The sequence below is a fragment of the Pantherophis guttatus genome, chromosome 3 (assembly GCF_059756535.1).
Source record: "Pantherophis guttatus breed Tessera chromosome 3, ASM5975653v1, whole genome shotgun sequence".
In the NCBI taxonomy this organism is placed as follows: Eukaryota; Metazoa; Chordata; class Lepidosauria; order Squamata; family Colubridae; genus Pantherophis; species Pantherophis guttatus.
In genome coordinates, this window is record NC_142065.1 from 45,114,595 (window position 1) to 45,141,484 (window position 26,890).

At 39.1% G+C, this 26,890-nt stretch overlaps 1 protein-coding gene across 6 annotated transcripts in view; it reads right to left on the minus strand.

Moving 5' to 3' along the window:
* Positions 1-26,890, minus strand: part of SRGAP2 (SLIT-ROBO Rho GTPase activating protein 2) — a 202,974-nt gene that overhangs the window by 94,612 nt on the left and 81,472 nt on the right. For all 6 annotated transcript variants that reach the window (XM_034414389.3, XM_034414387.3, XM_087889395.1 and 3 more), the window contains exon 4: positions 14,198-14,360. In XM_034414389.3, the coding sequence (XP_034270280.2) occupies positions 14,198-14,360 (163 nt within the window). The remainder of the gene's footprint in view (positions 1-14,197; positions 14,361-26,890) is intronic.

Sequence of the window (26,890 nt, forward strand, 5' to 3'; positions counted from 1 at the left end):
GGCACCCTCTCTCTAAGATCTACTGACCTTACCTTCAGTGGACGCCCCGGTGGCTGCCTTGTCGTCTTCCGCAATCCTTTCCAACAATTCGGCTGATGGTTTACGCTCGGAAGATAAGAGGGCCAAACTTGTATTCCGCAAGTCACATCAAGCAGTAGCTTGGGGGATTCGCGCGGCCACATCGGCCTCATTTTTCAACCACACATCACTGATCTGGCTCCGCCAGCTTCAAGAGCGTCTTCCTCCCGATGACAGGCGACTCCATCAGGATGTGAACAAACTAGTAGCCGCCACGGAATACTCCGCCGATGCTGCCCTGGCTGCGTCTCGCTTTGCTTCTCGCGCCCTGGTCTCTACCGTTACATCCTGTCGCCTCCTGTGGTTGCGCCCTTGGAGGGCGGACGCTAAGGCGAAATGGCGCCTGGCCTCTGCCCCATACAAAGGTTCCGCTCTCTTCGGGGAGGCCCTGGAACCTATCCCCGTAGAGGATAAAGACAAGAGGAAGGTAATGTCGTCTTCCTATCGCAGAGCCGACCGCCACTATTCTCCCTACGGACAGCGGTTCTCCTTTCGGACCAACCCCGGGACCAGCGGTTCCACTACCTACCGTCTTCTTTCTCTTCCGACCAATTTTCAGACCGGAATGCCTTTTGGGACCGTGGCAGGCGCCAGCAGCCCTCCAAGCGCCCTTTTCGCGGTACCGGATGCCGATCCTTCTAACGGGGTAAATGACTGTACCGACCACCCCATCGGCAGCCGTCTCGCCCACTTCTTACATCAGTGGGAACTTTCCACGTTGGACAAGTGGGTTCTTCAAATAATCAGGCTGGGCCTCACCCTGGAGTTTTCCTCCCTTCCCCCCAACTGGTTTCTGTCCTGCCCCGTGTCATCCAAACCCAAGAAACAGCGCCAGATGTCCGAGGAGATTCAACATCTGCTGGACATTCACGCTATAGAGCCGGTTCCCACAGAACATCATGGAACCGGTTTCTACTCCACATTTTTCCTCGTCCCAAAATCCTCGGGGGGCTGGCGAGGGCTGGCGCTCCTGGACTTGAAAGAACTGAACAAGTGGATCTCGTACCATCGCTTCAAAATTCAGTCCCTGGTCTCGATATTGGGCTGCATCAGAAGGTCGGACATGATGACATCAATCGACCTAAAGGAGGCCTACCTCCACATTCCGGTCAGGCTATCCCATCGCCGTTTCCTCTGTTTTTTCTTATTCCAACCAGGACTTTCAATACAGAGCAATGCCGTTCGGCCTCTCGTCTGCCCCTCGCACGTTCACGAAAGTCCTTAAAGTGGTCGCAGCCTCCCTCAGACTAATTCCAATCAGAGTACTCTGCTACTTAGACGACATCCTGATCCTGTCCCCTTCCAGCAACCGGGCTCTACGGGACTTGGAGATAGTGCGCAACTCTTTACAACGTCACGGGTTTTCTCTGAACCTAGAGAAGAGCCACTTACATCCCACCACACATCTACAGCACCTCGGAGCCATCATCGATTCGGCCTCGGGGCATGTCTTCCTATCGCAGGATCGTTGCCTAAGTATCGCAACCATGATTTCACAGGTCTTATCCACCCCCTCTGTTCCCGTGTTGATGTTGTCTCAACTCCTGGGCAAGCTCGTTTCCTCTATAAATATTGTTCCCTGGGCGCGCCTGCACTCCCGTCCCCTTCAGTGGTTCCTCCTTCCCCTGCAGAAATCCCTCGGCAGCAACTCCAGGACCAGGGTGTCCCTCCCTCGCTCGATACGGTGGTCTCTCAGTTGGTGGACCTCCCCTGCAGTCAAGAAGGGCTCCTTCTTCTAAGAGCCATACCGGGTGACTGTAACGACCGACGCGAGACTCGTGGGGTGGGGTGCCCACCTCTCCACCAAGGTGACTCAGGGCCGCTGGTCGCAGTCAGATCTCAGGAACGACATAAACTGGCTAGAGCTACAGGCGATTCACCTGGCTCTCCGTTGCTTTACGTCCGACGTGGAGGGGCAACACGTTCTTGTCTTGACCGACAACACCACGGCCAAGGGACATGTCAATCGGGAGGGCAGCACCCGATTCAAACCGCTCCTGGACGAAGCGATGGCACTTCTCTCTTGGGCGGAGAACCATGTGCTCTCCATCACGGCTCAGCACATTTCAGGGTCGGACAACACCCAGGCGGACTGGCTGAGCCGCTCCCAGATCAACCACGCAGAATGGCAGCTACACCCCTCCCTCTTCCAAGAGCTGTCAGCCAGGTTTGACACTCCTCTTGTGGACTTATTTGCAAGCCCCCACAATACCCACCTTCCCCGCTTCTTCTCCAGGTTCCCCTGTCCGACGGCGGAGGGGACAGACGCTCTCCGATGCCCGTGGCCCTCGGGCCTGTTGTACTCCTTCCCCCCCCATTCCACTCATCCTCAGAGTGCTGCAGAAGATCCTCTTGGAGGACGCGGAGGTTCTCCTGGTCTCACCGCACTGGCCCCGATGGTCGTGGTACGCGGACCTACTGGACTTGTCCATATCCCGTCCCTGGAGGATCCCACAGGACCGGATCTCTCTTTGCCAGTGGATCTTTCGCCACCCAGAGCCACAGTGGCTCCAGCTGACCGTCTGGCGTTTGAGAGGTCCCTCCTCTTGAGGGACAACCTGCCAGGGTGGGTAATCACCACCATGCAAGCTTCCCGCCGCGACTCTACAAATAGAATCTACGACACCACGTGGCGGGCCTTTCGGCGCTGGTGTGCCACGCACGACACCGACCCGGCATCTGTCACCATCTCCACCCTTCTTAGTTTTCTACAGGATGGCTTTGACAAGGGCCTCATGCCCAATACCCTCCGGCTGCCCTCAACACGGTACTCCAGGTGGCGTCGCCCTTTCCCTTGACTCAGGACCCGAAGATTCGGACCTTCCTCCGGGGGGCCACTAACCTCTGTCCCCCGGTTGTCTACCGATACCCGACTTGGGACCTTCCCTTAGTCCTCAGGGCTTTGATGTCTGCACCTTTCGAACCTTTGTCTTCCACCGGCCTGCGTTTTCTCACCTTGAAGGTGGTATTCCTGATCGCCATCACCTCCACCCGGAGGGTATCTGAGCTGGCAGCTCTTTCCATCCGCCCGGACCTTTGTATTTTCCATACCAATCGAATCGTTCTCCGCCTCGATCCGTCCTTCTTTCCGAAAGTAAATTCGATTTTCCACCGCTCCCAGGAGGTCATACTCCCAGACTTCTATCCTGCGCCCCGTCATCGGCTTGAAGCTCAATGGCATACTCTGGATGTCCGGCGGGCGCTCCGCCATTACATCAAGTGAACGGCGCCTTTCCGCAAGACTGAAGCACTCTTCGTCTCCTTTCTACCTGCATCCCTGGGACATAAAGTATCTTCCATCACAATTGGACGCTGGCTCAAGGCGTGTATCGCTAAGGTGTATGCGCTCCAGAGCAGATCACCACCGGGACGTATCCTTCCACACTCGACGAGGAGCGCCTCCACGACTGCTGCCTGGGCTACACAATCGTCTATCCTGGACATATGCAGAGCAGCAACCTGGACATCCCTTACACCATTCATACGACACTACAAGGTTGACTCCTTTGCCTTGGCTGAGGCGTCCTTTGGACAGCATGTTCTACAGTCTGCCATATCTGATCCGGCCATTGAGGAGCAACCTGTTTCCCGCCCTGATTGACACTTGCTTGGGTATGTCCCACGCTCTTGGATTCTCCAAGCAGCGCGCCAGAGAATGGACGTTGCTTACCTGAACGTCCCTTCTGGGCGCGCTGCTGGAGAACCCAACCCTCCCTGGCGATTTACTCTATATACTGTCTCTATTGGACCTTTCGTTGGGCCTTCTTCTGAAAGGAACTGAGCCTCAGCCAGGCCTCGAGGGCGAAGTCAACAAACTTTAAAGTAACAGGCACTCAGTATTTCATCCTAACTGAGGGAAGTACCCACGCTCTTGGATTCTCCAGCAGCGCGCCCAGAAGGGACGTTCAGGTAAGCAACGTCCATTCTTGATTAAATTATCTTTCCATTGCTATATAATTTTATGGTACTGCTCCCAAAAAAGTGGTATTATTAGCCATCAAACCTCAAAAATACACTTTCCCCACCCCCACAATTTTGGCCACTACTGTACATGTTTATATTATAATATTTTGATGACATTATTATAATATATTTTTCAATCTTTTGCTGTTACATAATATCAAGAAGATTTTAAAGTACAGTAAAGGAAAGAAAATAAACAGATGCAATTTTAGCCTAGAGTTGGTATATTTTTGGTTGCAAAACTAAATGGCCTATATAGACAATCTTCTTCCTACCAAGAGAGAACCACAATATGTCAGCTTTTCTGGGAAGGAAATTCCACATCTTTCTCAGAGAGCCATCCTGAAATCTGAGAAAAGATTATGAGGATAATTTTAGGATCCAGATAGCAATTTTGGGAGGAAAAAGCACATTAACATAACTCAGTCTCAACTTACTTAGAGTATTATAAAACCAATGCTGAATTGAATTGAATTTAAAAATAAATTGGTAACAAATGCAGATTAAAAGACACTGAGTTTTATAACTTATTTATTTACTGAACTGAAATAACCAGTCTCTGTGAACAATCTTGTCAAACTATTTTGGGCCAGCTGAAATTTCCAGGTTGTTTGAAAGGATAACTGCACAAACAATGCACTGCAGTAATTCAATCTCAAAGTTACTGAAGTGTAAACTATTTCTGCCCAGATACTGCTGCAACCGGTAGAACAACGCAAACTAATGGAAATAGCTTTATAGCACTAAAGCCACTTGCTGTTCCAGTGACTATAAAACGTCAGAAAAATCCTAAAACTACAAAAGCGACCCTTTAGTTTGAGTGCAAATTGCATCAAAACAGAATGAATGAAAATTCATTCCATGATGGAGTTTCATTTTTCTTTTCATCCAGACTGTATTAGAAGACTTACTCTCCTCCATTTCCTCTGGAGTGTGTTCGTATATACAGTATATCTATATATACTCACAGATGGGAAGACTTTATAGTTTTACCTTGTATTTTTATGTAGCATGAGGAAAATATGTAACTGTAAATTCCATAACACAATTATCAAGCAACAATGTAATAGTTCACTAGCATCACGGCATCTCTAGGGAATTTCTACATAAAAATGAGCCTGTATCACAATTCAGATTATCTGTCAAGAGGCATGCTGTGATTTATGAAATGGAAGGCCAACTGAATCAATAAAGCTGCACTTTCCACTTCTCTTCCTTGAGCCCAGGCAGCTTCCATTCTCACCAGCCTTAAAGCTAGACTGAAACCGATCTAAAAAAATTATTTCATCTAAGAATGTAATTGGATGTAACTATAACTGAATTGTGAACCCAAGCACTACACAGCTGTGCATCTAATCATGCTGACAGTAAATAAAATAAAAGATGATCCAATGAGTTTTGTCTTGAGCAAGTACTAAGTAGTATTGGTTGATAAGCCTGAGGCAAGAACAATATTTTGAATTAGAGCTTTGGAACTGTATATAATTTCCTGATAATAAAGGAGTTCAGTCTTATATTATAGACAAGAATGCCACAGTCTCACAAATTCATGCAACAGAAGGAAGAAGAAGAGATTGCAGCAAACTTTTATAACATAATTGGAACCCAGCCACTAGCTGAGCATATGGAGGAAACAGTGTTATGGGAAGCAAGATTCTGGTGACCTAGAAGACTCCAGTGGAGAAACAGAAGTAAAGCCAGACATGCTGAGAAGATTATCTCAGCTTCCTTCTAGATATAGTATCGCTGAGATGGTAGTTACATGTTAATGTATCTTTTTAGTTGTTTTTGAGCAAAAATAAAACGTACATTCTCAAGAAGTGGGGAATTTAAACTGATGTCAGTTTTCAATTTTTCTATGTTATATTGCATGTTGTAGCTGGTCAAAAATAAGAAGAGAGAATAGGAAAAAAGAGAAAAGATAGGGGCCCTCAATGGTTCTGTAAAACAAATTGTTGCCAGTTTAAACACAAACTGCTGTCCTTCACCAAGACCTTAAAAATCCTCCAGGAGAAGATTTTTTGTATCTCCTGGATTGTCTATTTATTTTGTGTTTCTCATACTACACATTGAGCTGTATGACAATTAGGTGGCCTTAAAAATCTGGTAAATTCATTTAAAAAACCAAAAGCATAGTAATTCTTTCTTTAAAAGTCAATGTGTAAAAAAAGAAAAACAAACAAAGGAAGAACTGGCTCAACATCCAATTTTGTATCCATGTAGAGCAGAGGTGTCAAACTTAAGACCCGTGGGTCAAAACCGGCTGGTGGGGTACTTAGATCTGGCCCGCGGGGCTGCCCTGGAAACAATTAAGGACTGGCCTGCTGTGTCAGCAAAAATGGAGCTCGGGAGGCTGTGTGCGGCCCTTCCAAGCTCCATTTTTGACTGTGATGGCCTCCTGCAACCCTCTGCCAACAAAAACGGAGCTCGGGACGGCCACATGCTGGCAGAGCACTCAGGCCACCACAGGCACCCCCAAGATGAGTGATATCAAGTTGGCCGTGCAAACCCTGGCCACACCCACCTGACCCCCGAGGTCAAACACAACACTGATGCAGCCCTCAATTAAATCGCATTTGACACCCCTGATGTAGAGCTATTGCAGGCCCACATTAAAAAAAAAGAGAGGAGAGTTGGAATGAGAAGTGAGGTTGGAATGAAGGAATTTATTGTTCTTTTCTAAACTAGGCTCTGTTTAAATGCCTTACCTTCAAATTTTACAGAGTTTTAAAAAGAGCACTTTTTACAAAAGAAAAAAAAAACTTCATTACTGATGCTTGAAAAGGTGTTTGAAAAAAAAGAATGGAAACAATATCAAAGTAATGTATCCCCCAAAGATTTATAGATAGGGAATCAGAATATAATATGAGTAAAGAGGGAGTTCATACACAACACAAGAATAAAATTCTTCTCCCTAAGTGGAAACAATCTATGCATTATTAGAACAGTGATTCTCTCCAAGTGAGATGTGTTAAGATCTGTGGGATCCAGAAGGGACAGAAGCCAAGTAATAACTCCTTAAAGTCCTTTATGCCGCTAAATATTTAACCATTCTTACAATATTGGTCTTTTCATCTCATTTCAATCACACTACACTTCAGGCATAGCTTCTTTCATTATTCTTATAATTTCACCTATTGTACAGCAGGTGGGGGGGGGGTTGTTTGTGTGTGTGTGTGTGTGTGTGTGTGTGTGTGTGTGTGTGTGTGTGTATGCATGCATATACACCCATATGCACACATAAACTGAAAGAAGCAGCCCTGTTCAAAGTTTACACATAAAGAATGTCGATCCTACATTTATTAGAATTTGAACACTGATACAAAACAGAATTATCAGAACACATTCTGACCGCAGAATATTTATTTATTTATTTATTTATTTATTTATTTATTTATTTATTTGTTTGTTTGTTTGTTTATTTGTTTATTTATTTATTTATTTATTTTGTATGTATGTATGTATGTATGTATGTATGTATGTATTTAACATGTACAAGATAACAAGTATAGGTATGAACATAAACATGAACAAAGGAAGTAAATACAGATAAATGAGGACAGTAAGACAGGGATGGTAGGCACGCTGGTACGCTTATGGACACCCCCTATGTGGACCTCTTAAGAAAGGGGTGAGGTCCACGGTAGACAGTTTGGGATTAAAGCTGTGAGTGTTTGAGGCTGTAACAACGGAGTCAGGTAGAGCATTCCAGGCATTGACCACTCTGTCGCTGAAGTCGTATTTTCTGCAATCGAGTTTGAAGAGGTTTATCTTGAGTTTGTATCAATTGTTTGCCCGTGTATTATTGTGGTTGAAGCTGAAGAATTCGTTGACAGGCAAGATGTTGTAGCAGACAATTTTGTGTACTATGCTTAGATCAGACCACAGGCGGCGCAGTTCCAGATATATGTGTTTATATTCAGTTAGTATACCATACAGTTAGTCCTCAACCTACTACTGGTAATTTAGGGACCGTATTATGATGGACCTCCCAGGGCTACTTTTGACTCAGATTTGAAGTCCTCATGGTCACGTGATCAGACATTGGGCACTTCGAAACTGGCCCGCATTTATGGACATTTGCAGCATCCTATGTTCACATGACTGAGATTTATAACTTTTTTTGCTGGAAATTGGTGTTTACTTCCAGGTTCCACCCATTGTGGAAAATGAATTCACTTAACAATTGTTTGTTTAACGACTGCAACATTTGCTTAACAACTGTCACAAAAAATCAGAAAATTAGGGAAAGTGTTGTGATCCACTTAACAACTGGCATCACTTACTACCATAATTCTAAGCTCGATTAGGGTTATATGTTGAGGACTATCTGTATTTGGAACTATCTCTTTGCTGGAAAAAATTGAAAAATGGAATTTCACCCCTATAAAACCTTCTATTCTGTTCTTTACTCATTGCTTTTCTCCCTTATAATATTCCAAGACTAGTCCAACGTTCAGTAGCAAACACTAGTGTTCCAATTCATTGAATAATCTTGCTATGATGGAAAAATCTTAACCAGCAAACTGCATTTTGAGTAAATTAAAAGCATTGACAATACATTTTGCATACCACCCTATTTTTCACTTTGGCAGTCAACCTGACTTCCCTTATCACTAGAGATACTTTTGAAGTGGTTGGCGGCCTTCCATCCATAGCTCAAATAAATGAGGCCCTTCTTCATATCATAGTCTTGAAAAGAACCCCTTCATCATGTTATACAAAGATAATTCCTTAATCGGATTATATTATACCATCTTGCAAGCTGTTTCTAATAGCAAACAAATTTAACAGTGGAGGCTGAAAACAGACTTCTGAAAAGCTTCACAAGACCTAAATATATAAATTGCTTCTGGAAGTTTGGACGTTAATCATGTAAAAGGAAACTGGTGACAAAGGATGACAGGCAAAATATCTTTGTAACATCTTCATTTTAAAACAAGGAAGATCTTGCAGTAAATGATGAGAGAAATTGTTGTGGCCTGCAAATTGCTCAATGAAAGGCTAAATTATCCATTTGTTTTGCATTTGTTTTACAGAAAATTTAAACTATTCTTTGACGCACTGTTGAAAGAATCAAGAGGCAGCCCCCTTTCCTCATGGAATCCATAACTATGTCAGGGTTCAGTAACTGTCAATAACTGTGACAGGATGCATCTTTCCTTCTCTGCGATAAGGGCTAAGGCACAAATTGTGTCTCATACAGACTTTATCACACTCACAGACCCATATAGCCGGAAGGACAGATTATAGGGACAGGCATGTCTTAGAACTATCCTTGGAAGGAAGTTGCTTCATCTGGCACAGTAGCAGTTCATCTCTTGAGCTTCTCAGTTTGTCATGATCATGCTTCACATCTAGTATTAACAATTCACTAAACATTTTGGTGTGATCTGAATCAAAATGAACTTTTGAAACTTGCAAACCAGGCATAATTGTAAACTTCTTTTCTCAGGCTTTTCTAGGCACCTGTTTTAAACACTTATTCATGCTTTTTGTTTATTAACACTGATTTGAATAAATGTACATTAAGTATCTTTCACTTATTAATGTTTGTGCTTATTAGATGCAAGCTCTACATTATACATGCATTTATCCTCCAGATGCAAACTCTCATAAATTTTCTCGTAAACGAAGCACAGCACAGAGGCAATAAAGTTTACTTCTAGATGCTTACATTGTTTCTTTATTTTTATTGTCCCTACTTTTTAAATGTAAGCAGTTCAGAGTGATATAAAGTTGAATGACCTCTAAATTGTACTAAATAAATAAATAAGAAAAGAACTACAAGGAAACTAAAAAAAAACCAGTTATTCTCTTTCTAGCTCTGAGAAGTTATTTAGCAATGTTATAAACACCTTTATAATGCTCTTAGGCAACATAGCTTTAAAGCTTATTTAGGATAAAACATGGATGAAAACAGAAGATGAAAGGCCAATTACTGTACAGCAGTAGCAATAGCACTTAGACTTATATACTGCTTTGTAGGGCTTTACAGCCCTGTCTAAGTGGTTTACAGAGTCAGCACATTGCTTCCAAAAACCTGGGTCCTCATTTTACTGACCTCAAAAGGATGGAAGGCTAGGTCAACCTTGAGCCTGTGAGAATTGAACTGCTGAAATGTACACAGCCAGCAGTCAGCAAAATTAGCCCACAATACTGCATTCTAACCACTGCGCCACCACAGCTCATAAATATTCAAAGCTTTACCCAAATATTTTCTAGTAGTTTGGATTTTTTTCATTCAGCACAGATAGACTAGGTTATTGCAAATGCACATGCAAAAGTGACTTTAATTTGTGCAACATGAGATTTCATATATCTTCCCCTAAGGACAAGATTAATAGAAAAGGACTATCCTTCATGAACAAATCAATTTCAGTTACCTACATTCTGTTTAACATATCTGCATCTAAATCAGATACAAAAATTCATGCAATTGGAAACTATCCAAACAAGACAGTATTATTATAAAACTACATGACATCATGAACAAGCATCAGAAACTAATACTATCAATGAATCAAAAAACCTACAATTAAAATACATAAAAGATACATGGCATCAGCCACTAAAATCCAACAGCAAATTAAGCACTATGTGAGAAGGCTAAGGAATAAAAATATATCTTAAGGTTTTCTTGTAAAGCTTGACAAAGAAAAGGTTCTCCAAATTAATGATCAATTGCATATTTCATTCAGCAGAGCAGGACTTCATGCATAAAAGATCTAAAGACACCCTAGAGTCAAGCTCAGTTTCTGGTGATTGTATTCATGCTGTTTTCTTGGCAGTGTTGCCTTGTTTTATCCAAAACACAAAGTGGGGACCAATCTTATCTCTGTGGGAATGATGTTCCACAGGAAGGGAGCCACCACAGAGAAGTTTCTTCCTCTTAGTCCTGATAAATGGACTTCCTTAAAGAGAGGGGATCTTTAGCATATCTACCTCCTGCTTTGGTGGGTTGAGTAGATGTAACTGGGAAAAAGACAGTCCTTCAAATAACCTGGCCCCCAAGGTTTCCCCTTCCCTACTTTTATCATCATGAGAACTAGGTAGGGTCATGTCTGAGATAGTTACTCAAATTATGTTTTTGTACCAGCCTCATTTGTCTTTTATCAGATAATTTATTTGGTTACAGTTCTTCGTCTTGTTCCTCAAGACTATTCCTATTGCCCATTATACACAGAGTCTTGCAACTGAGCTGAATGAACCTCCCCATCCCAATTTTTAAAGAACCAATAACTCATTATTCACGGTTTCTTTATTCTGGATTTTACATTAGAACAGAACCCCCATGTATGCAAAGGGCTGCTTCCATATGTTCTTGCATGTCTGTATTCCTCAAATTAAAGTACAGATGGTTACAGTGTTGAAAGAAGTTATTATTTAATTGGCAAGTGCTAATTTATCCTTACACAAGTAACCAATGTTAATTTGCAGCCCAAACTCCAGGGGAAATTTCAATAATTTTCACTGCAACAACAGATTTCTTATTTTATAAAATTACACTAGTAATATGTTTTAAATGGAAATCATTAGCAAAGAAGCAAATAAAGTGATGAAATTAGAATCTTCTTAATTGTTGGATCACTTGTAAAAGAATTGTATATCAACTAGGTATGATGTAGGTAGACAGAGTTGCTTCAAAGAGCTTTCTTCTAATTTTATAACTATTTTTACACAGGTAATGTTTGTTTTTACTATCTTCAGTCCAAATCAATCCACTGCAGGATAAATATTCCTTCACTAAAGTTTATGGATCATAATCCTGCTATGCTGTACCAGTGAGGTTAGTAGATAGATGCTTTTCAACTTTCCAGTCTAGGGCTAAAAGAAAATGACTAGGTCAAAGTCAGACAGGTTTCTTACATAACACCTAGGTCTCCAGTGTCTCTAGTGTTGCTTCATTTTATGATTTGTTCAGTAGTTAAACAGGTTAGCTACTTGCTTGTTAACAAATCTGCCACTTATGAGCCTTGATACTGGGCCTTTATCAGTTGCCTTGTGCTAGTTCACACTTTTCAGATTGATCGTAACACTAAAGGAGGTTTCCAGCAAAGAAGACAATCAGGAGAGGTTCTGGGTACCGTCACATAGTATTTCCATTTCACATATCACATGTCACTTGAAGAAAGATTCCCCAGCAGGGACTGATACAAAGAGCTATAGACTAGTGACACACAACAAGCCGAAAGCGAGTTAATATATGAAGCTGTCTTGGCATTTGACCAAGTTGGCAGTGTTGTTACTTAGATACTAAAATCACGCTTTTTGTTTCCTGACAAGTAACAGCTCCTTCCTAGGCATATTTGAGCAGGGAGGGGGAAGAGAGAAAGAAAATTTATTATTTGGGTAGAAAATAAATAATGGAATATTTATATTTATATTTAAAATTACAGTGTAGCTATTCTAAAACTTAATGCAGGTAGCAAACCTATTTTAAATCCCCATGATAAGTTACTGTACTTTTATGTTTTTATAGCAATTTCATTTTAGGTTACCATTCACTCTACCATATGCTTTTCTTTCTTTCCTTTTTTTAAAGCAGAGCTATACTCATTTTTCTTTCTGAGAAAATTTTAAATTATGTTGAGAGGCACTAAATTAGGCAGTTGCTATCATGATGCACTTTATAAAAAAGTTCCAACAGGCCAGTGTCAGAGCCCTGAGCCAAAGAGTAGCCCTATCTTAGTACAACAGATCATTTTACTTTAATTTATTAAACTTGTATGCCACTTGACTCTCAATGATTCTGGGAGGCTCACAAATACAAAACAAATTACAATAAAATAAATATAACAGAAAGAAATAAAAGATAAAAAATAACAAGCATGATGAAGTGAGAGGTCTCCCTCTCCCAAGGCCTAGATGAAGAGCCAGGCTTTTACAACTCTTCCAAAGAAGAACCCTCCAGATCTGGAAGAGGGACATCATTCCAGAGGGCAGGCACTACTACAGATTAACAAATTAAGGTACTGTGATCCTTCTGGGTTTTACTGAACTCTGACATTGGCCAGCTGGGCCCAGAAAAACTGACAATTTTAGTAAAGAAGATTTTAAAAACACTCAACCATCAGTTACTGCACATTTACTTGTAAGCCAAGAGACCTATTCTCAAGAATAAACATATTAGATTGCAGCCTCCTTTGAATCTTCCCTCAATGTCTAATAGAATCATATTTTAAAATAGCATCTTATTCTCCTAAATAGATTCTTCGAAAAGCACCCTCTGTCAGATGTTGTTGCTGGCCCTACATTTGTTAAGGCTACTGCTGATCATAGCAAAAATGAACTGTTTTGCTTATATATAAACAGGGTTACTTTAGATCTGAACACAACTGAGTATGTTTTAATCAGTTTTTAGATTATGTATGTTTTGTATGTATGTCTTGTTTTATTTTGGCTGTTCACCGCCCTGAGTCCTATATTGGAGAAGGGCGGTATAGAAATTTAAACAAAAAAATAAAAAATGTTCAATTCTTCATTAATCTGTTTTTATTAAGTAAAAAAATGAAATTAAAGCATAAAAGAATAAAGAGGGAATGAAAGGTCTCATTAAAAGAAAACAAGTAATGCAACTTGCTAAATCAGCAACAACACGCTCAAAATTGTAGCTGTTCCGTTAAACAATTATGAATAGTTCAGACTACTAATAATTAGTTCAGAACAGTGAAAACATCCTTCTAATGCTTCTCTGAAAAAATATGTTTCCACCAGCTACTGAATAGCAAGCATAGAAAGAGCCAATGGACCTTCCTTAGGAAATTATTCCGCAACCTTGATGCCAGAATAGAAAGACATTCCTCCAAAGACATTCCTCTGGTTATACAGATAGAGAAAAAGAAGAGCAGACGCCATGTTAAAAGATAGAACTTTTTAAATACCTAACCCTGCCACACTATGAGTTTAACATTCTTCAAATCAACACAATAAATTGAGCCAGAAGCAAATTGGCAGCTAAATGAAAATAACATGACATGAGAGTGACATGTTCCAACCTGCATGCTCCGATCAGCAGCCAGGCAGCTGCCTTTTGAACCAAGTTATGCATTAAACACAACTAGGCAAGAAACAATAGTGGCCAGGTGCCCATCTACATTTCTCACAACCATGTCTGGAGCCATAAAGAAGTGCATTATCACAATAAAATCGTTACCTTTTTGAAAAGTCGTCCAGAGTCTTCACTGACTTGAACAAACCGAGGGATTATATTGTTCAGATAGATGTCACTCAAAGTAGTGTGGTCCCTGCTCTCTCTCTTCACCTGATTTAAGAGGAGATTCCAGCAATTGACCGGAGAAAGGACATTTTGATCCTTCCTACAGGAGAAACAAAACCACAATATGACTTTTCTCCCAGTGTATTATTTTACACACTGAAGTTTTCAAATACAAACATTGATGCAGTTATCAGGGAAGGGAGGAAAAATGTTGGTAAAATATCATTCTGTAATCAAGACATGAATAGACAAACAATCTACAAGAACCATAAAAAAAAAAAATCTGTAGTTCCCTTGGTATTCATTATTTTTACCCCAAACATATCAAATTAGCTCCTTCCTAGTTTATGTGAAGTCATAACAAAAAAAAAAAAAAACCTGCTAGCCACTGAGCTTTTGAAAATAAAAGAATAAAACTTTAATGTAAGAAAGAATATGATTAAATACTGGCAGGTCTTACAGGATAATGACCTTTACACAGAAATATCATCAGGGTTTTGTTTGGGTTTGTCAATATGGAAAATCAAAAGGTTTATCACTCAGTGAAGAAACATTGAATGACACGCAGGGAGGAAGTTAAAGACCGGCAAATTGATGACCTTGTGAACTGCAGTTTTCCAGAAAGTGAACACTCAGGGAACAGAAAGTAGTATTGTACTCTTCTCAGAACAGAGCCATGCCCCATTCCCATCATAGCAACCATGAGAATTATCCCATGACAGGATATTACACAAATACTCAATCATCATTTATCTCAACAGCAAAAAAACAATATTGACAAGAAACTTTTAAATAAAGGCGAGCTTCCAGCATAACCATCTCTGACCAGCAGAAACAATTGTCCTGTGAGCTTTTAGGGCCTATGCCAATGGATTATTTTTTTTATCTTTTTGGCCATGGGGGTAAAATATTTATACAGATTTATGTGGCAACATCTAAAGTATTTCAGATACAATACTGTCTAGAATAGCCTCACTCAACCTGATGTCCTTCTGTTGTGATGACTTTAATTCTCATAATTCCAAGCCTACATAATCTTTAGCTAACAGTTGTAAGAGTTGGGGTAGGTGGGAGAAAAACTTGGCAAAAATGATAATAATAATCTAAAGTTGCTGCATCAGGCAGGCCATTTCATGCAAAAGATAATGAAAATTTATGACAAAATATTGTCACAACTTTATCATAAAATTTCTTTTTTATATATATAAATGTATACACGATCCTTGTTCAAGAGAAAAGGTCTTCCAGTTTGGGACACCATAGCTTAAGCTATAAAGAAACAAACTGATTATTCTCTCAGCTGAAAGCAAACCAAGAATTAGTTACTGCCAACCTAACTGTTATAACACTTCTCTTCAACCTAGCATCTAGCAGTTTTAAAGCATGCAAAATTGAGTAGATAAATAGGTATCACTTCAGTGGGAGGTGACATTGTTCTGTGCACCTCAGTGTAAAGTCATGCTGGCCACACGACCATGGAAAATCTCTTTCAGACATTGCTGGCTCCCTCGGTTAAGAAACAGGCTGTTCCAAAGTCACCTAGTAAAGGCATGCCTAGAACTTAAAGTCTCCTGGTTTCTAGCCTGATGCCTTAACTCGTAGACCAAACTCGATCTTGGTATTTCTTATCTGGATTACCTCAAAGGGCTAACAAGTAGACATTAGTGTATATTAAAGGGTTACATCTGTTCTATTTCCAGGCCAGATCATAAGCAAATCTAATGTATTCACCAATATTATATGAAATATACTGTATTTTTCAGAGTATAAGACACACCTTTTTCCCCCCTAAAAGGAGGTGAAAATTTAGGTGCATCTTATACACCGAATGTAGCCCCCCCCCACCCACTGGCCCCCACCCTTTGGCCTGTGTCTCACAGGAGTTACCTCCTTGCAAGCAAACAGCAAGAAAAAACAGCTCCTTTCAGCTTCAGCACAGGCTAATTGGTACAAGTTGATTAGATCAGCTTCCCAGCAGGGTTCTGCTGCTTGCTGCAAAGAGGTAAATTGCTGGACCAGATTTTTTTTTTTCCTGTGCTAATCAAGCTATGCTGAAAATGAAACTGAAAGTAAAGCAGGCTGTTTGCTGCAACGAGGCAAAATTAGACAGAGGGAGATTTCTTTTTCTTCTTTTTCCTCACTAAAAATGGTAGGTGAAAACAATGGGAAATTTAGGGCAAAAGAGGAGAGTTCAAGATTTTAAAACGCAAAAGAAAAAAGGGAGAAAGAAAAAGGCAAAAATAAAAATGGGAAGGGAGAAAAAGAAATGAAAGAGAAAGATGTTATACATATTTAGAAGTAAAATATGAATAGTAGTAAGAAATAAATGGAAAATCATGATTGTAAAAATGAAATGAATAATAATTGGAATATTTGTCTTCGTATTTTTGAAATCTAGACAATGATAGGTTTTTATTTTTTTTAGAAATATGAATAAGTATAAACTAACAATTGAAATATCTTTAATGGTATATGGTGGTGAAAGTAAAAAGGATTAAGTTGTAGCTTGGATAACAGCTAGAACATTTTTAAATTTAATTAGGAAATTGTAACGATTGAAATATTTTTAATTTTATATTGTGATGAAAGTAGAAATGATTAAGTTGTGATTTAGAGGATTATATGGGCAAAACTATTTGGGTTATTGGGAGAGTTTAAGATGTGAAAATGAGTAACATAAGGGGAAAGCTCTATTTAACTAGGGAATTGTAATAATTGAGATACTATTAATTTTATATTGTGTTGAAAGCAGAAATGGTTAAGTTGTGGTTTGGAGGAATATATGGGGAAAATTATTTGGTTTATTATTATTGATAAATATAATTAATTGATTCATAAGAAATTGGATTGTATGGAAATAATTGGAATATTCATGTTCATATTGATTAATATACAAAAAAAGATACTTATATAACTAATTGATTTATATAAAAATGTTGAATTTGTATTAAACAATTGTAATATTACATAATTAACCAATGTGAGGATGGATATAAAAATAGATGACAATGGGAAGGGGTATAATATAGAAGAGAAAAATTGAATTTGATTAAGATTAGAGATGAGGATAAAGGGTAATATTGGTTTTTTTTAAAAATAGATGAGGAATAAATATGGCAAAAAGGAAATATAGAAATTGTAAATTTAATTGAAATGACTAAACACTGTTTAAATTTGTGAACTGGCCAAATACTCTGTTCAAAGAAAATACATTGTATGTTTGTTATTTTTGTCTAAAAAATAAAAAAAAAACCTTTTTATTAAAAAACAAAAAAGGTAAGTGCGTCTTATACTCTGAAAAATACGGTAATATAACATGCCCAATCCAAAATTAATCCCCATTTATTTCCTTGTTCTGATACTATATGATTCAAAAATCAAGAAAGACTTTTACTATCTTCTAAAACTGCATAATACTGCTATACAGAATAGCAGTTTTCAAGTCCCTCCCACCTCCCTCCCCTTCTCTCTCTCTCTCTCTCTCTCTCTCTCTCTCTCTCTCTCTCACACACACACACACACACACACACACACACACACACACTTTCTGAGGCGCCAATTATTCTACTTTCATGACCAACATTCAATTCCTTACTACTTAGATATATTTTATATCACATTTCATTTCACATATTTTTCCACTGGAGTGCAAATTGAATCCCAACCTCCTAAATAAGTAAAACACATTCACAAACACATATCCACCAGGCTGCCTCCTTCAGGGTAAGCAATGCACTCCCAAAAATAAATGCCACTGTACAGTGAATAAATAACAGAGGTTTCCTACCACAATGCTCCTAGAAATATCAGAAATACAAATGATCTTTGATTTCCACAGTTATTCCCACAGCAAAATAACACAAAGCAAGATTGGATCTACAGTAAGGTGCAGGTTAATTTTATTTAAACGAAACAGCAAAATACAAGAATCTCATTTTCAAAGCAGCTGATCTGGCAGAGTTTACTGATGAAAAATGCCACAGGAAGTTTGCAATCTGAATTGCTTCAGGAATTCATATACTGTTTAAAGGAAGTAAGGCAGTTTGATTCAAAGCAACCATTAGTTCTGATTACCAAAAAGAAGTAGCACATTCATGAAGGAGAAATACATTTATTCTGTGGTCTTGTGTTTGTATGCTGCTACTGCACAGAGAAGCTGAGACAAAGATCAAAAGGCAGCACCACGGAATGTAACAATGAGCTGGCCATGGAACAAACTCTCTCTCTTGCATGCAAGTATAAAAATAGTAAAAGGTCTGCTGAACTGTATTTATATTCTTCCATACAGCATCTGCTAACCCTAACCTGGGGCTCTCTAGATGTGTCAATATACCATACTTCATCTCAAGTCAGTGCAATCAGGAGAAAGAATGATGGGGGATGTAGTCCCATTACTTCTGCTGAGATTCAGTTTTGATTAGTTGACCCTACGGGCTTTGCAATCCTTAAGACATCATGCTACAAAATTTCAAATGACATTGCACTGGTACAAAAAGATACAATGTTGCTTCTTAGGGCAAGTGATTGATTGGTTCCTACGCAGCAAAAGGCAGGATCTATTTTAGTTGCTGTAATAGCACAGGATTAGTAAGCCTAGGGCAATACAATAGTCAAATACTAAGGGGCACTATGGGGACCTTACAAATTGCCTACAGGCTATGGATTTCAAACACTAGCCTTCCTGTTACAAAGACTATGTGCAGTCATTTGTTTATGAATAGCAGGCAATATCTGTTTGTTCATTTGTGACCAAGTAATTCTTTTCAGCAATACAGATATAATCAAACTGGCCACACAGTAAAAAAAAAAAAATTCTAAGAACAGCATAAAGTCAAAAACTATATGTCAAATGGAAAAATAGAAGGAAGTGCTTCCGTAACATATCGGAACATTATAGAATTGTAGGATTAAAGAACTGTACCCCTGAACATTAAAGAGAATAAACAGGTCATTAAGACGAATGTGACACATACAGGTCAGGAAGACAGAGTGTGAACAGAACACGGCAAAACAGGTTTACTGCAGGATGGCAAAAGAGTCTTTATAGGCTGTATAATGTCCACTTATATACTCAAACCTATAGTAAACGCTGAATATATATTAAGGGAAGCTGAATGCAGTTTTAAAACTGGAGAAAGAAACATCAATAACTTGCTGTATATTACTCTAACAGCTGAAAATGAAAGGATCTGTAAACTCTAGTAATAAAAGTCAAAGAGTACAGTTTTAAAAAAAGTACATATAAACATAAAGAAGGCCAAACTGATAATAAGAAGTTTAACAGCCAGCTTTAGAACTGAGAGTAAAGATACTGAAGAGGTAGATAGCTTCTGCCTTTTACGATCAACAATATAGATGACAGTACAATGGTACATGTGAGTTTATTAAAAAGAGAAGAAAACATCTTTTCCATGTATAAAATCCCAATGTAGTTTCTTGACAGTTTTAATTTCAGCACAGGTGCATTTTAGACTAAATACTATACCTGCCTTTTGAATGGAACATGCGGGGCTAAATCAACAAGGGAACCCTGTTTGCCTAAAGTCTTAGAAATATCTAAAATGTTAGGTGCCTTCTGTTTTGTATAAACCTGTCAACCAGACACCTGGCTTTGAAAACCTAATTCCAAAGCTGTGAGCACAGCGTCATTGCCAGGAGGCAGAGAAAGATGAAGAATCACTCACACCTACACACAAACACAAAAACAAACTTTATAGCAAGATTCCTTGTGATTAAAAAGTTTTTGGAGTCAGAAATTCCTCCATGGAGATTAATTAGTCCTGAGTGAGTTTAGGTGGAGTTCTCAACTGTCTCTGAATGTAAACAATGAATTTTGGAAGCAATGTCCAAAGGGGAGAGAATATAAGATTTCAGGCAAGTATTACAGAGCTGCCTAGCCATACCAGAAAGGCTCCATCAACTTGGTGCTGTGCATATTCCCTACTCTCACACTCATCATATGCTGACCCTGGAACATTTGCCCTAAATTTATTTAGTTCTTGGCTCAAAGTAAATTCTTCATCCCTAACTAAAAATGTTCTAAAATGCATAATACATTTGAGCTATGTAAGATTTAATCACATATGTTTCTTGGATGAACTGAACTAGGCAGCAAGTATTTTATATACAAGGCATAAAGTAAGAAATGGTTTAAGACCATGATGGTGAACCTCTGGCACCTCTGGCACGCGGCTCCCTCTCTGATGGCACATGAGCCGTTGCCCCAGTTCAGCTCCGCCACACATGCATGCGCCTCCCGCCACCCAGCTGGTCTTTGGGTCTCTGCTGTGCAAGCGGGGGGCGCATGCGAGGGCAGGGCAAGTGCGGAGGGGGCACCTGCGCATGTGCGAGGATGGGGTACCTGCGCAGGCATGGGGCACCTGCGCATGTGCGGGGATAGGGTACCTGCGCATGCGCAGGGATGGGGCACCTGCGGGGGCACGCCCACATTTGCGGGGGTGGGATGTGCATGCAGGGGCCGCATGCACATGCATTTTGGGGTTTTGGACACACACACACTCTTTGGGCACTCATTCCAGAAAACGTTAGCCATCACTGGTTTAAGAGATAAATAGACAGACAGACATTCCAGTGTAACTATCAGAACAGAGAATGAACATACTTATAAATTACTGGTGAAAGGTCGCTACATGCTCTAGCAAGGATATCTAAATTATCTGACACTGAACTTTTTAGGGAAGTCAAGAAGGTCCTGGATGAAACAGTTTATCTGGACTTTTTTTCCAGTGGGGTTTCTGAAATGGGACAGTAGTGGCATTGGTTGTATTTTTGGATGATCTCTGGCAGGAGTGGGAGTTAGTACATTCAGCTTGCCTCTTCTTGATCTCTCCACAGTCTTCATTACATCAACCAGGGTATTCTTTTGTGTTGGTTCTAGGAGTTGAGGGTGTGACCTCTTTCTTCTATGATCAGTCCCGATTAATACTGATAGAAAGCGAGAGATCCAGTCCATGTGCCTTCCTTTATGGGGTGCCGCAGGGCTCGGTGCTCTCTGCTTCTTTTTAACTTCTACATGAAACCGCTCAATGAGATCCTATATAACCATTAGTATGCAAATGATATCCGATTGTATAACTGAGCAATGCTATTGATGTTCTTTTGTGGTGCCTGGTGGCTGTGGGGATCTGGATGGGGAACAGGCTTCAACTGAACCCTGGTGATAAGAGTGGCTGTGGGTGCTGGGCTCTTCTGTATATAAGGGTTTACCATTGTTGGTCCTGGATAAAATTGTACTGCTCCAAATGGAGCCAGTGGATAATCTGGAAATCCATCTAGATGTTGTGTGCTAGTTGTGTCCTTTCCTGATCAGGATCCTTTTCTCAGCCACTGATAATCTCTTGTATGGATTAATGCAACATGCTTTTCATGGGGCTACCTTTAAAAAGAGTTCCGCTCTGACCAACCTCTGGTAATCCAACTGTGTTTGGGCAAGCAAAATTTTCTATGGAATGCTATTCTACAAAAATTGGGTATGTGTGCGGTATTATACTTGCTTTCTAGCAAGGAACCTCCATAGATTGAGCTACGGAGAGGGATGCATGATAACATTAGCAATAGCAGTACAGTCAGCTCAGCATTGTCCCTTACCAAACAGAAGTCCTTTAACAGTAAGAAAGCAGATATGGACTTCCAATGGAAATGCATATGCCTTTTGCTTTGTATCCACTGCATCTGTTGTATCCATTTCAAACAGATTTGAAATGCTATCATCATTTGTACAAAGTAAATTCTATTGGGCTTCCGAAAGTCTTTCATTCAAATCTTTTATCTGAAATAGTAGGGAACTGGAATTTATTTAAGAAGCAGACAGGGGTTTTTTTCAAGGTAGTTTTGCACAGATCTTAAAACTCATTTCTAAAAACTTTAACTGAAACCGCGATATCATGGGTGTAATAATAAAATTGTAAATTAAATGAAGAGTTACTCTAATTAAAACAGCTTCAGAGAAAACAATTAAAAACACATAGACATAATAACAAAGCAACCTTAAAAAAAAAAGAAGAATTTTCTCTGAAAAGGCATTCTAGAGTCAAGGGGTCACCAGGGGCTATTTTCTATTTGCATTCTTTCTATAATGACCAAGGAAAAAAAATAATCAGTCTAGGGTATTGTTTTTATTTTGTATTAGGAGCATGTTTGCAGCAGATGGTATACTTACATACATACCATCACATTATTTCCTTTCATAGTAAGCAATACTGTACATGCATGGCTGTTCATGTTACAACGGACCTGTAAGAGACCAAGAATAACATGCTAGGATGCTATTCCCATGGCAGCTCAGCAGAAGGAAAAAATTAAGTTCCTCAAGCAATTTGACCCAAATCTTACATAGTTTAGTTTACCCAATTACTTTCAAACTTTGTTTCAAGCTGTGATTTAGCAGAGCTTGGTATTTCAAATCACTGGTGATCGACAGATGGCAGGTGACATAAACAGCTGAGATTGAAAGCATAGCTCTCTGAAGAATAACAGCCTTATCTTGTGATGAGAAAAAAAGCAATGCCAGCATATTAAAAGACTGCTGCAAATACGTCAAAATTAGAAATATTTGCTAGTGCCACAAATAAGAGGATTCTAATAGATAGTTATTAACTCTTCAAGGATATAAGATAGACTGGTGGTCTTATTCTCAAGTGCACTCCAGGTATAAAAAAGATTTATATAGTGAAGGAATCTACCGTAAAAGACAAGAATTGGATAAGATCTTATTAGAAGGAGGAAAAGGGATACTATCTAAATGTTATGCATATTTATTGTCTCTGCAGATAGGACAGGATGTAGTGAAGGATTGTATGATAGCATGGGGGCGAAATTTTGGATATCCCCTTGTCTTCCAGCAATGGGAACAGATTTGGTTGAAAAATATGAAATTAACTATGGCTTCTTCATACAAAGAAAACTATATAAAATGGTCTACCGGTGGCATCTCCCCCCGGCGAGATTAGCTAAAATGTTTCCCAGGACATCTGCCTGCTATTGGAAGTGCGGTTACAGTAATGGAACTTATTTTCACCAATGGTGGACCTGCCCGCAGGCGGTTAAATATTGGAAAAAAATACGGCAATGGATTTTGGAAATTACACAGATTAATTTGGAATTAAGGCCTGAGATTTTCCTATTGGGGGCAAAACCTTTGAATGTTAAATCAGATATATGGTTCTTGTTGATTCACATTATTACTGCAGCAAGATTAGTGTATGCGCAGGAGTGGAAAAATCAATACTTACCGATATATTTGAAAATAATATATAAAATTAATGAGTGTGCGGAATCAGATAGACTAACTAGATTGATCAATGGTAAAAAAGATTCAGAATTTTATAACAGTTGGAAATTATGGTACGATTGGGTCCAGAAAAGGTGCGATAGAATAGATGTATGATGATGTATATATATGATGGCAAATATGTATGTATAAAGGAATGACTTTATATTTATGGACAATGTAATCACATTATACCATGGCAGGATTGTATATTGTATTTGTGTATTGGTGTATAGAATATATTAATTTTATATATATATATATATATATATATATATATATATATATATATATATATATATATATATATATATATATATATATATATATATATATATATATATATATATATATATATATATATATATATATATATAAAAATAATAGATAGTTATTAAAGCCGTTGGACTTAAATTTCCAACCTACAGAAACCAATTCTCAGAAGGGACAGCACATGCTACAAACTGGCTTTTTTATCTCCTCTCCAGAGAAATTTCAAATTCTGCTGAAAATCAAAGACTTTATGAATTTTGCAGCAACTCCCAGCTGATATGTCAAAGCCATTTCTGAAGCCTACTTTCCAAGAAAGAAATAAGCCTTGCTCGCCATACCACAATATGCTAAGGCGTATGCTAAGGAGTGTGTGTTCCTTTGTGGCACCTAATATGTGAAATTATTTTCACACCAAGTTTAGGTGGTTTCCTGAGTTTTTCTGCTGACAAAATTTATTTCTCTGGGCATTTCCCTTTCAACAGCTATTATAACTACAGTGATTTTCTATTACTTCAGGTATCATACATGGAACTCTATTAGATTACAACAAACTCTATTAGATTACAAGTCGGCTCTTAACAACCTTAAGAGCCGAGGTGGCGCAGTGGTTAGAGTGCAGTACTGCAGCTACTTCAGCTGACTGCTAGTTCAGTGGATCAGCGGATCAAATCTCACCAACTCAAAGTTGACTCAGCCTTCCATCCTTCCGAGGTGGGTAAAATGAGGACCCAGATTGTTGGGGCAATATGCTATTTAGTAAACTGTCTTTGATGTAAGCCGCCCAGAGTCCTCAGAGAGTGGGCGGCATAGAAATATGACTAATAAAATAAATAAATAAATAAATAAAATAGGTTTAAATAGAGTAAACTGGTAGATTCTTAGTTAAAAGGCATGTAACGTATTTAAATACATAAAATTTTCAATTACAAGAGACATCTAAATCATTTTTCAGTGGAAAATGCTGCAATTTTTTTTGTTAGTAGCAAGGGAGGGAAAAAGAGGAAAGGTAGTAAAATTCTCATTATAATTCTTGGGATATGAAGCCGATGAAGAAGAAGCTTTTCTTTTCTGGCCATAGGAAAGATCCTGACATTTGCTTTGTGCCAACTCAAAATCCCATGCTATCATCTAACAGCAGCCAGTCAATCTGCCACAGCAGAAGGCGAGATGGAAATCGGGGCCCACTATCAAGTTGGTTGAAAGACTATCTTCATTTGGCTTTTTCCCCCTCCTTTAACCATCATCCAACAGCAGTTACAGCAGAGGGTGAGCTGGGGGGAAAAAGCCACAGAAATGGCACTGCTCAAAGACCAGCTGAATTGGGCCCTGAACTGCTTCCCATTCCCAGAGATAATAATAAGAATGGTTTTCTCTTCTTCCCTGAATACATTTTTAGTTTTGTATTATGGAGGGCAAGGAAGGTTTGTTTTACATAAACTGGTTTGATACTTTTCAAATGAACACTGAGATTAAAAGAAAATTAAAATAGAGAAATCATGAATAAATATATCTGCTACTTCTTGTACTGGATGCATAGAATTAACAAAAATTCATATGCCTTTCTAAACGCTAATCAACCTTAATAGATGATATGCTTTTATCTCTATAGCAGGATTATAATTCCAAAGCACCTTAGTTTATAGCCTCTAGTAAGCCAAAATTCACCTGACTGAATCAGCCAAGTGCTAAGATTTTTTAAAGTAAGTCTATATGAACAGTCAGATATTTAGCCTCACAGAACAAATAATTAAAATAATCCAAGAACAATTGTGACAATTTTGGTTCAATTACAATACCTAATTTTGTTAACATTGCCATTTATAAAAAAGACTGAGCAATTAGTACAACTAAATGTTTCAAATGAAAAGTTTACAATTTAAAGGGCAAGTTTGTGATTCTGGAAATAATTTTGCACTTCAGAAAACAAAATCTTTAAGATGACATAAATTGCAATTAACTAAGAAAGGGCTTCTCAGCCAAGGTGCTGGAAATTTGTTCTACTGTATCTGTGATTTTTTTTTTTTTTTTAACGCAAGGGAGGTCTACATTGTTCTGGAAGATATCAAGATTTTCACAATTAATTGTCTCTTTCCCTGGGTATTCTGCTGTGTGGTTGTTTTCTGCTAACTTCCAGATTTTGCTTTCACCTAATTGAAAACAGATGGTGATCAACTTCTTAGCACATAGTCTCAGTTCTGGCTTTTAATATGGATTTGTTATCCATATGAAAGGTCATTTAGAATAACCAAAGATGCTTAAGTAAGTTAACTTAAAACGAAGTTCCATTTTCCCAGTGTGATCATTCTAATCATATAAGAGAGAACGAATGTGGTCCCTTATAATAACAAGATTTCATATGTGCAATATTGGCCAAATATGAGCTTCTAAAATATATATATTTGCTCATACTACTGTGAATATGGGGAAACAGTTACAAACAGTAGACACAGATAATGTTGTTTCAGCTTTCTTACTTTTTTACTGCCTCTCCATCTGGAAATAAGCTAAGAGGGTGGGAGAAAATGGCATCCTGCCTAAATTATTAATCAGAAAAGTTACAATCACATTACTTCTATCTTGGTCATCTCAGATATATTGTATCACTGAGGTGATATCTTTCAAATGTTTCTCCTCCACACACCCTGCTCATTCTCTTCAGGAGCATGTTCCAATTCCATGTTTACTGGGGCAATAGTTTGGAACAATAAGGGGTAAAGAAGGTGTTTTTACCCAAAAAAAAGTAAGAAAAGATGCATTTTCCTGCCCATTGTTTTTCACACTAATCATTACTCTTGCTGAGGAAAAGTGGAAGGAATGGTTAAATCCCTATTGTATTTCCTGAATGTCTCAAATACCTATCTATGGTTTGACAACTACCATCATCTTGTTGGGGCCTGGGTTTGTCAAGTAAAATATGTCATATCTTGGATTCTTCAAACTGGATGAAAGCTTTACACAGGGGAAATCCAAACACGAAGTAAGGAGGAACTTACCTGACTGTGAAAGCTAGTGAGCAATGGAACCCTGTGGAACTGTGGGTTTTCTATTACTGGAGACTTTCAAGCAAG